The 11823-nt window shown below is 38.9% G+C and overlaps 1 protein-coding gene across 14 annotated transcripts in view; it reads right to left on the bottom strand.

Annotated features, from left to right (window-relative positions):
- mapta (microtubule-associated protein tau a) overlaps window positions 1-11823 on the bottom strand; it is a 33332-nt gene that overhangs the window by 21281 nt on the left and 228 nt on the right. For 11 of the 14 annotated variants that reach the window (XM_014014802.1, XM_014014809.1, XM_014014810.1 and 8 more), the window contains exon 2: window positions 3168-3306. In XM_014014802.1, coding sequence (XP_013870256.1) covers window positions 3168-3288 — 121 coding nt within the window. In that variant the 5' untranslated portion in view covers window positions 3289-3306. Of the gene's footprint in view, window positions 1-3167; window positions 3307-3440; window positions 3820-7806; window positions 8038-10085; window positions 10248-11823 lie in introns of those variants that run through there. The other 3 variants (XM_014014803.1, XM_014014804.1, XM_014014805.1) reach the window with 3 other exon arrangements.

Raw genomic sequence — 11823 nt, 5'->3', positions numbered from 1 at the left:
CCCTTCACACAGGCCGCGGCGCACGCTCCTCCCGCAGCAGGCAGTGTGGTCGGTCGGCATCCGACTGGAGGACGCCCCGTCACGTAAGTATGTAAACCGTTCTGCGTTCATTTTCACACCCGAACCAGATCTGGATAAGTTTTTTCCCCCTCTCTTCATTTGCGCTCTCAGCCACGCTGCTTCCCGCTTCCTCTGTTTTGACTCCAGCCGGTTACGTCATCAAAAAGAATTGTGCGGTTGGCCGGTAGACTACAGATCTCTATCATAGGACAAATTTATATCGTTTCTACCGTATATCGTTTATATCGCGCATTCCTAACATCCGCTTTATTTTGATATTGTTGAAAATTTGAGAAATGTTTCTGTTTGTTGTTGAAACTGTTTTGCAATATAAATAAAACTCTTTTGTACTTCTGTTATGTTCATTTGCACTGCAGCAAAAACGCAGGGTTTGATGATGATTACAGTTTTCTGCTAAATAAAAGCTCTAAAAATGACATTATCTTTGCTTTTTATGATAATTTTCTACCGCGATATATACCGTTACTGTGAAGGGATTCAATTTATGCCGTGAAATGAATTTGAGGTCATACCACCCAGCCCTACTGTCACTAATACTGTAAGTCAAGTTATTTTTTGCTCGATTTTTATAAACTATGGTTAAAAATAAAGCTGAGGAACTCGTGAATGTTCTGTTTTGTGGAAACTGATCATTAAYAATGAATTGGCTWYATTTTACCAAAAATWAACCAAAGCAAGTAAAATTCAGACTCACAGCAGCAAAGCTTTTTTGACAGGTTGACGCCTCATAAATCTAATTTTCAGGGACTGATCGCGTTGTGTTGTAGACAGCTGTCTATAATTTCKGTTAGTTTATCAGAAAACTCTGTTCATGGGTACAGAGCTATCAGTTAKGCTAATATTAGCTGCTAAAATGTTAGTTTTATCAGTTTTTTCATCCTTATGTTGATTTCACAACATAATGCCAGCACCGCGGTTTAAAATCAGAAAAAGTTTCTCTGAATCAATAAAAGCCAGTTCATGAAGTGAACAGAAGAAGACGGGGCCAGTTCTTGGACGTCTGACCCAGATGCCTGGATTACAGAGAGCGCTGCAGCTGCAGTCAAGCATGCCTTGTCCATTATATAAAGAGAGATTAAACAAAACCCAGTCCAGGACTCGGGGCCCTGCCCCCCCATCAATTCGAACACTGACACTCAGAGATCCTTTCACTGTCCAGTCTCCACCACCATCATCATCATCAAGCTGTGCTGAGCTCTAACACATAAACATGGAGACTAATCTTTAAACCTGTGGGCGTTAAAGTCTGAGAACAACAAATAAACATAAACGGATTATTTACAGCTAGAATTTACTGTAAATGACAGCTGTTACCTCAGAACAACCTGTTTTACAGAGGCCACACATTTCTGTGACGTTTACATGCTTATTTTTATGTACTCAGGATTAACAGTTTCTATAAACCGAATCAAACAGATTATCATCTGGAGTTAGGATGAAACTAGACAGCTTTCATCACAATCTATACTTGTCTGATTTTATCAAATTACCTCAACAACTAATGCGAAACAAGCCTCAGGAAACTGATGTTAAAAGCTTATGAACAATTACTATCTTACCTGTTGCAGATGGCTCTTTGAACCACAAATGAAATTAGAAATAAACATTTAATTCTGACCAGACTGATGAGCTAACGGCTAGTCCAAGCAGAACTGATGTGGATTACTGTCAAATCCAGCAGCAGATCTGAGCAACATTTTATAATCCTATTTTTTTAATCAGTTTCACATTATTTGTTCACTCTGGGAAAATAATTCTGAGATTCCTTCAAAAAGTGCTAATGCTAGCTACTGCCTCATTTTCACWRTTTAACTTCATTTCTCCAAACTGTGGCTGATCCAGGAGCTCTTCACTGTTTATAATATTTCCACAAAACCTCACTTTATAGCCTCTGAACCGCCCCTTTAGCTTTATAGATTAAAGCATACAAAGTCAAGGCCCGTGGGCCAAATGTGACCCGCCATGGCATTTTATCTGGCCCAAGAGAGCTTCAAAAATGTATTAATCTCTTTAAAATAAGCGTGTGCTACTTTAAAGTCATAAACTACATCTATCTATGTTGATTATTTTGATGGTTGAAGCTTTTTCCTCAAAAGCATTGGTAAGCAGAGCCTAGGACGCAAAAACAACAACAACAACAAAAACAATAAATAAAACTAGAGAAACTGCATTTCCTACGAAAATGCGAGTGTGAATGCTTCGTGCTGAAAACTTAAGCTGAAAGCTGCTAAAATTAAGCTGAAAATATTTAATGACAATAGTGTTATTGTGAGTTCAATTTGAAAAGCTAAAATAGGTTAAAAAAAATTTACCTTTGCAGAAAAACAGAAAAAAATTAGTAAAAATATAGCTGAAAGAGTAGAAAAAAGCTAAAAGATAAAATAGCTATATACAGAAGAAAACAACTGTTTGAGCATAAATAGCTAAAATTAGCTGCAAGGAGAACAAAAAAAGTAGAAAAGAGCAGAATAACAGAAAGAAGCCAAATTTTTGCTGAAAAAGCAGAAAAAAGCTAAAATTAGCACAAAAAGTAGCTAAAATTAGCAACAAAAAAAAAAGTAGCTAATATTATCACATGGTACTTAAAGTGAGCAGAACCAGAACAAACTGTGGGCGCTGTAAAGTTTTAGAAAATTCTTTTCTGGATTTTAAGGATGTTAAAAACAGCTCCATTCATTTTCAATGGCAAGAAAGTGGCTAAAATAGTGAAATAGCTGAAAAAGTATAAATAGCTGAAACACCAAAAGTCCTAGCAGACTTGGTATAAATGAGCTGAACGTTTTGATATATGAATTGTTGAAATAGCACAAAAATTGTGGAATAAGTTAGATGCCGAAAAAACGTACAGAAGAAAAAATGATCTCAATAGTGTGAATGTTGTGAAGTGTTTACACTGATTACATAACCCAAACATTTCCCCATTTTTCTGCTAAAAACAAGTTTACACCCCACCCCCCTGTTATCTGCAGCTGACACCCCCCTCCCTTTAAAAATCTGTAACCATTTCATGGTTTAATTAAAAGAACCTCAGTTTCTTTACCAGCAGCRTCTCAGAGCTTGTTTAGTATCTAGTTAATTCACCCGACCTTTCATTTTGGCCACTCCGTTCTCCTGGTGATGCTGGTCGTTGATGGTCATGTTAGCCAAGGAGGAGCTAACGGCATCTCCAGCACCGTAGCTGTTCGAGGCGTTGTTCATGTACTCCATTGCCGGTCACTGGTCGGGCTGTAAAAAAAGAGCAAAGAAGGATCAGGAGGCGAACCAAAGGTCCAGGACATGTCGTAAACTTCAGGCGTGGAGCAGCTGAGAGGGTGTGAACTGCCTGGATGAAGGGGGGACTGAAGGTAATGAAGGCCCACTTTGTTAGACACTTTGTCTTCCGGCGTGACGAACCCGGTCCATCACCTCAAAACGTAAACAGACACTGTCCCTGTGAAAAGCCAGTTATTTATACACCCTGACGTGGTGCCGGTGCTTCGTTACAGCCTCACAGACAGAAATAGTCCCTTCAGCTCTTCCTGAACAACCTCTTTGACTTTACGGGATCAGAGCCGGTTCAGGGAGTCGTTATTTCCTCCTGAACCACAGGAAACAAACCTTAGACCAGCYAACATCAGAACTGAATTAAATCTGAAAAATAAAGAGGATTACACGTGGGATTGAACCCAATCCCGCGGTTACATCAGCTTGTTTCCTTCCAGCCCTCACACACAGACTCCAACACCCCGGATGTGAGGGCAGCTCGTCGGGCTCTGCGTCCAAATTTCTGTTTGTGGTGGCTTTAGTTTCGCTCTCATGACCACACTGGCACATCAACACGCCGGTGTGAATCCCCCGAGGTGGATCAGGGGGGCTTAAAGCCTGCAAGAGCACCTCAGACTGTCAGGGCAGGGGTCTGCAACCTGTGGCTCTGGGGCCACATGTGGCTCTTTGGTTCCCCTCCAAGGACTCTGGGTAAATAAGTATTTAAATTTGTAACTACAACACACAAAAAGGTTAATTTCTGTCCTTTTTTATGCAAATAAAACGTTTATTATACAAGGAGAAAAACATGTCTTCTTTAACCTGGACTTACAGCACATTCTCATGATTTTTCTCCAAAAACTTCAACATTTTGAAGCAAAATACTGAAAGGAAAAAACATGAAGTGCAGTTTTGCACACAGATAATAAAAATTTTACTTTAAGAGTAGGGATGCACGATAGACTGGTATTGGCCGATATTGGTCATTTTTCAGAATATCGTATCTGTCCGATATGTAAAACTGGGCCGATATTAGAGTTGGGCAATAAATCGATTTAATTTATTAATTTGAATTTGCCATTTATAAAGACTTAAATTAGGGAAAATCTGGATTTTTTCCCCACCAGTGCACGTTAAAATCGAGAATCGAATTAAGGATGAAAAAAATCTGAGATTTTTTTTTTTTGCCATATTGCCCAGCTCTAGCCGATATTAACCTCCGATATTGATTTCCCACATTTTAGTTTTGTGTTTCTGTTTTGGGAGGGGAGATGTTTGGTTGAGCGGCATCTGTTTGATCATGATAGTGATAGTGACGATGCACAGGAATAACTTAAGTAGAGCCATGTAAGAGGTCTGGTTGTTAATTTATAGTATCAAGAAAAGACCCAAGTGTGTTTGTGTAGTATCGGTAAATATGATTATAGGCCATAACAGCAATAATTATATCAATATTGGCTGAATTTTCCATATCGGTGCATCCCTAATTAAGAGTCACAAAAACTAAGAGCTTTAAAAAAAACATCGCAAATTAATTAAACAGAAAATGTGTTAATAAATATGCAATTGCCCAACATAAGCTTTTATTAGAACGTATATGCTTCATTATTTATTCAGAATTTTCCACAGTTTTAGAGACAGATCCGAGTTGAAACTGTATAAACAGGAGTTTCATGTAAAACCACATTATTTTAATATTTGTTTAGCATCATGTTTCAATCTGTCTATCTTTATTTAAAGCTTCAGTCGGTTTTATGGCTCGGGGTGAGTTTTTTTTTTTTTTGTCATGAAAGGAGCAGCATTTGGCTGTAAAGGTTGCAGACCTTGGTGGTCAAAATAAATTATTTTTAAAGCAAATTAAAGGCCAAACATTCCTAACAGACAATAAATTATAAACCGAGTCATTCTGTTTTTATTTTAAACAACACAGTCGTAAAAACAACAGCTTCTAATTAAACTTCCTGCAGAATAAAATGTTTTTGTGTTGAAGTAAAAGATCAGATCATCTTTTTAAAACCCAGCGTGGTGAAATGATGGTGCCAGGCTGTTGACCTTCACACCTCCTGGGTGTTTGAACAGAGATCCGCATACAGCAGCACCGACTGGTACCGACCCGTTATCACACGAAATAAATACATACAKGAAACATTTTTAAATCCACCAGATAAAAAAGAACAACAAACTAAATCTAAGAGAACTTGCTTTTCCACAACATTTAAAGGGAAAACCTCAGGTTTTAAATCAACAAATGATTAACTGTGAAACTTAGCTTTACTTTCTGTATGGATGGATCTGCAGAAAAACAGGTTTTCCTTTAAAAGAAACAAGCAAATAACAAAGAGAAGGGGAGACACCAGCAGAATCTAAATGTCAGAGTGTGTTGTGTAGAAATCCTAATGAATGGAGAGCTCTCACTCAGCTCCTGGACAGAACTGCTGTTGTAGCTTCACACACGACAGAGTCCGAACAACAAGGAGAAAGCTGAACTTTTGCCAAACGAAGACGAGCTCTGAGAGGCCGTTCGCTCAGCATCCGGGAGCTCAGACAGCTGGAGAGCAAACAAACTCCATCCTGATAAGAGCAGGATCCTGCAGCGTACCATGTGTACACACGGAGCTGATCCAGATTAAACAGGGTTAAACTACAGAGGAGCTGCTCCAGATTAAACAGGGTTAAACTAGAGATGAGCTGCTCCAGATTAAACAGGGTTAAACTACAGAGGAGCTGCTCCAGATTAAACAGGGTTAAACTACAGAGGAGCTGCTCCAGATTAAACAGGGTTAAACTACAGAGGAGCTGCTCCAGATTAAATTATTAACCCATATTAGACTTTAGATATGATCAGGGAAATCTGGACAGCTGATTAGAGGCTAAAGTGATCCAAATTGTTTCTTTATGACAATTTAAACACAACTAATCTAATTTTTTTAATCTAAAGTGACCTCAGTCTGAACGGTCAGGTCTCAGTGAGGTCGGGGATATTGATCCAGATATTATCGATACATTAGGCAGTTTAAAGCTCAGAACTCAGCTCGTCTTCAGCCACAGACGTTCAACTGTTTCGTCTTTTTTAAGCTTTCTAGGTTCATCATGTCCTGGATGASTGGGACACATCTGACTAACGAGGATATACCAACGAGTTGGATCAGATCCAAACCAGCATGATGGGATCCATTCTGCACCTGAGCAAGCAGGAAGATCAAAAGGAAACATTGGACCAAACAATCACAACAGATAATAATTTAGTCTTCTCTGACAGTACCGGTATCCATTCATGCTAACACGCTAACATGTGTAGCATCCATGTGTCTTCTGTAAACACAGCGTGCTGCGTGTGACATCACATCTGCTTCAGGACCTGTTAGTGTCTGAGTTAACACTTTAAATTAAAAATATCAACCAACCACAAAGAAAAACATCTGACCTGAGCTTTAAGACCTGCATTTTCTGATTTCAGGTGAATCTGTTGCACAGTTCTGACCCGGCAGTAACTTTGAGCAAATCCCAATTTCTCTCCAGGAACTAAAACAAACAAAATCCATTTATTTTATATTTTCTGTTTAAATTAAAAATCAACAGGTCACTGAGCTTCTCTCTCCCTCACTGGAAATCCACAGATAATTTCCAACAGATGAGTGGTCTCTAAAATCTGGTTCTGGACCCACTGTGGGTCTAAAAACAAACAAACAAACAAAACAAAACAAAACAAAAAAACAGGTATGGGGTCTTGAGATCATCTTTATGAATTAAACTAATGTTAAAACATATTGTCAATAGCATATTTACCCTTAACTAGTGCTTAAAAAAACATGTGGTAAAAAAAAAAACCAACAATTAATTAAGCTATAAATTACCAGGAAATATCTTGAGTCTTTACAAATTTTTGTGGGTTGAAATAAAACCTTGGAAACCTAGAACAAATATATTAAAGTTACACAATATCCCCTTTATAAAACATAGCATAGCTCATTTACATCAAAACACTCACGTAAGTGTTAAAAATTAGTTATACTTTCAAGCAGCAAAACTGGACCGGTAGCAACTGGGCATATTCAGCAATTAGTCCCCATCACTACGAAAATCTATTCTTATACGTGTAACATCTTTATTCCCTGTTAGGGTCAAAAACTGACATAAAATAACAACTAAAAATAAACAAAAAGCGCTAATATTTACCGTGTTCTCCTCAAAACAGCGCCATTTTCGACGCTGAAAGGACCATTGACCTTTCGTAACTGCGCATGCGCGTCAGCATTCATCGCGCATTTGTAATAAAGCATTTTCTACATTATTTAATTATACATTAAAAGCTAAAGCGACAACACATGTAGCCGTACAATATTACAAACTGTTAATACTCTTCATAAATTAAAACAACACAAAAATGAAGTGCTGCAAACAAATCTGAGCATTTAGCACGATTAGCTAACTAGCAAACAACAGATTTGCTAAGTAAATATTATTGCCCGAGTAACAACCTACCTTTAGTTTTAAAGGTTACCGACCAGCTGTCAATAAATCCAATATATCCCATGATAGACAGGTGGAAATTTCCAGATGAAGAAATCKAAAACTTTTTGTCAACCTTCAACTCTATACATGTCCCCAATAAGCTAATCATCGTCATCACCTGCCCATAACCGATATTCCTTCGTAGAAAACATGGTTTGTTTTCTGCAGCCTTGCGCCCTATTTATTTAAAACGCCTAACAGATAGCTCACACAGCAAATTTCATGTCTTCTTTGCAAAGTAAACATTTCCACTATGAGCCCTTCTGATGCTAGCGCAAATTAGCCGGTTAGCAATGATGTGTTCACTGAACCGTAGAAAATGTCGGAATTTTTTATTATCGCCGGTCAAGCTGATGTCGGGCTGTTCTAGTCACACGTCTTTATTTATTTTATTTTTTACCAGGTCAAAGCTTTAAAATTCAAAACTTGTCAACCTAAACAACAAGCTGGTGTCAATAATGACGTAAGTCAGTTTATTTACAACACACTACCAAACATCACAGAAGTCCATGGCTTGTGTTTGGCCTGGATGTGGTTTTGTTCATGATTAGAACTGGAACAAAAGACCCACACATTTCACCTGCTGCAGAAAAGGACCTGGCCTGGCAGCAGGTTTTGTTTTTGCAGCTTCTTGAAGGAGAAAAAGCTGAAAGTTTGTCTGCTGTGGCCCGTTCCTCTCAGGAGCGTGAGAAAATGTGATTCTGGCACAAAGCTGGCCTCTGATAGAAAACCCCATCAGCAGCAGCAGCAGGGTGCTGACCTGGGTCCAGTAGCTGAGCACGCACACACAGACACACAGACACACACACAGACACACAGACACACACACACAGACACAGTAGAGTAGAGGTGTTTGTGTGTTCACGTTTGTTCACGATATCTGCTTTTTTGTGTGAATCATTCACTCTGGTGAGTCAGACTCTGATTTTAGCTCTTAGTTTTCTATGTTTGTGGTAAATTTAGCCTTTGTCTGTGTTTTGCAACATTTAGCAACAATATTGTTCATTATAGATTTTAGCTATATTTAGCCTTTAGCTACTGCATTGCTAAGACTAGGTTTTAGTTAGTATTGTTATTTTAAGATTTTAGCTATTGTTAGTATGGGATTGCTACATTTAGCCTTTGGCTATTTTATTGCTAAAGTTAGGCTTTAGCTAGTTTTGTTATTTTACAATTTTGGCTACAATATTGTTAATTATAGTTTTTTAGCTAAGTGTTTGCCACATTTAGCATTTAGCTATTTTATTGCTAATATTAAGTTTTAGCTATTGTTATTTTAAGTTTTTAGCCACAATGTTATTAAATTATAGTGTTTAGCTATGGGATTGCTACATTTAGCCTTTAGCTACTGCATTGCTAAGACTAGGTTTTAGTTAGTATTGTTATTTTAAGATTTTAGCTACAATGTTGTTAATTATAGTGTTTAGCTATGGGATTGGTACATTTAGATTTTAGCTATTTTATTGCTAAAGTTAGGCTTTAGCTAGTCTTATTTTACATTTTTAGCTACATTATTAATTATAGCTTTTAGCTAAGGGCTTGCTAAAATTAGCCTTTAGCTGTTGTATTACTAAGATTGGCTTTTAGCTATTCTCATTAATTTCAGCTTTTAGCTACAATGTTGTTAGCTAAACGTTTGCTACATTTAGCCTCTAGCTGACTAGATTACAGCTATTTTTGTTGATTTCAGCTGTTAGCTACAGTTTGTGACATATAGCTACTAGCTACATGTTGAAATGCACTGTGGGAAATGTAGTATCCTGATCCTTCAGGATAAAAGTGGTTAAAACAGAAAATATGATTCCAGCTTCTTTAATTTGACCCACTTTCTTCTTTTCTGTTTTTCTAATAAATTTAACAAAGAATGCACTAATGCGATCAAAATAATGAAAGAAATACACAGATTTCGAAAAAAGTCACAAATTTAGCTTAAAAAAACAGCTTTTCTGAGTCAAACTTGGACACTGACTCATTCATTCAAGCAGAAATGTAAATATTTTCTGATTTCAAAGGTGAGTATTTGACACCATTTTTGTGTTTTTCATTAATCTAAATGTGTTTTTGGATTTACAGAACAAATAATAAACAAGCTGATGATATAAAATACTCGTTTGTGTTCATGTTTGAGGCAAAATATTAAAAGAAAAATCAAACGTTCTATTTTGAACTCTAAAAATATAAAAAACCATTAGATGTTTAGTGTTTTATGTGATTAAAAATAGTAAATAATAGTTCCTCAGAGCTCAGACCTGCAGGTCYGAGGGTTCTGCTGGCTCCTCACAGCTCAGCTGTGATGCGGCTCGGCTCGGCTCTCACGCCTCACCGCTCGTGGATCTCTGACCTACTTTCCTGGCCTCTCTCCACTCGCTCAGCCTCCAGCATCCGACTCCACCTTTCTYGTCTGAGCAGCTCTGCCGAACACAGGGAACATTTTTATTTATTTTTTTATCAGTTTGCCTTACATTAGTAGCCTCTGAGGGTGGGAAATGTTGCAGGACTGGCCTGCAGACGTTACTTCCTGCTCTCTGCAGAGACAAACAGGTTCTGATGATGCCAACCACACCCTTCCAGCACATCCTTCTACTAAAACCACACAGCTGCTTCCTTAGGGTTTCACTTCCAGTTTAAAACACCAGTTCATCTCCCACTGCCTTTCATACCAGTTTTAAATTTAAATAATCAAGAAATGACATAAATATTAAACACAACAGCACAAGATCTGTCAGGGGTTAAAGCATGTGTTGAGGACGACTCTCACACCAAACTTTAGCTCAGCGTCTATAAAACTGACAGAGCTACAGCAATTTTTGTGTCTGCTGAAGTTCATAAGCTGTGGCGGCCATCTTGAATCAAACTGACTCCAAGAGTCAATCAGCTGCAGAGGWACATCCAGTGATTACTTTAATGRGAGTTTCATTACAATCGATCCTGTGGTTTTTGAGWYATTTTGCTAACAGACAAAAAGCAYYKATTACTAAGAGTTAAAGCCRAAGTTTTAGGCAAACATGTTKCGAAACATGTTGATCTCAAAGCAGGTGTTGAGGATGACTCTCAGCTAATAWMAAMCCAAGTTTTAGCTCATTAATTGTATAGATGGCTATCTCTGAGGGATTTATGTATTTTGCAAGTGTGATTAGCTGTGGCGGCCATCTTGGATCGAGTTGRCYCCAAAAGTTAATCAGCTGCAGAGGAACAWCCAGGGACAACTGTCTGGGAGTTTCATTAAAATCCATCCAGTGGTTTAAGAGATATTTTGCTAACAGACAGGAACAGCCTACAACAGTGAAAAACATGGTYGCCCGCCTGTCCTCCTCTCTGCGGCGGGCGATGATGAAAAAACACAAATGTGTGTCCGAAGCTGATTCTGATCAATCAAACCAGGAACGCGGCTTGGCTCGGTTCGGTTGACCTCGAGGGCGGATTACCGCGGGAGACAGACAGACAGMCAGGCGGGCTCACGCGCCTCCGGTGACCTGATGAAAAATGGGCTTGGCATTTTGCGCCAGTCCCGCACACTGCGCTTAAACACCGCATGAATAAAAYAGTAGGGATGGAAATTAGCGCTATCAGCGGGGATTTCTGCGCGGGTTTAAATGCGGGATTCCGACGGAATAAAAGCGCGTGTCGGGGATGCGTTCAGGCCCGCGGGAAAGATCCAGAATAACAAAGAAAACAACCGAGAAAAGCTCCTGAACCTGAAGGCAACATCAAAGGAAAACATGACGTTATCGTCCTCGTGAGACCTGCTGATAATKAGATTATATTCTGTCGGATTAGCGGCAGAGATCCAGGACCGAGACCTGCTCAGACCAGGACCAGCAGAGACATTTTTTAATTTAATTCTCCTGCTGAGGAGGAGACGTCCTCCCGGGGCTCCATCCTCCATTAACGCGCGCCTCGGTGCTTTAATGGAGGTGATGGAGGTGATTAAACACGAGGGGTTCGGACGGGAAAAACATCTCGGGTGCGCGAGCTGCATGGTTCTAA

This window comes from Austrofundulus limnaeus, unplaced genomic scaffold (genome assembly GCF_001266775.1).
Source record: "Austrofundulus limnaeus strain Quisiro unplaced genomic scaffold, Austrofundulus_limnaeus-1.0 Scaffold119, whole genome shotgun sequence".
Taxonomy (NCBI): Eukaryota; Metazoa; Chordata; class Actinopteri; order Cyprinodontiformes; family Rivulidae; genus Austrofundulus; species Austrofundulus limnaeus.
Note: the sequence above shows the minus strand (reverse complement) of the source record. Positions and strands in the feature narration are given on the sequence as shown.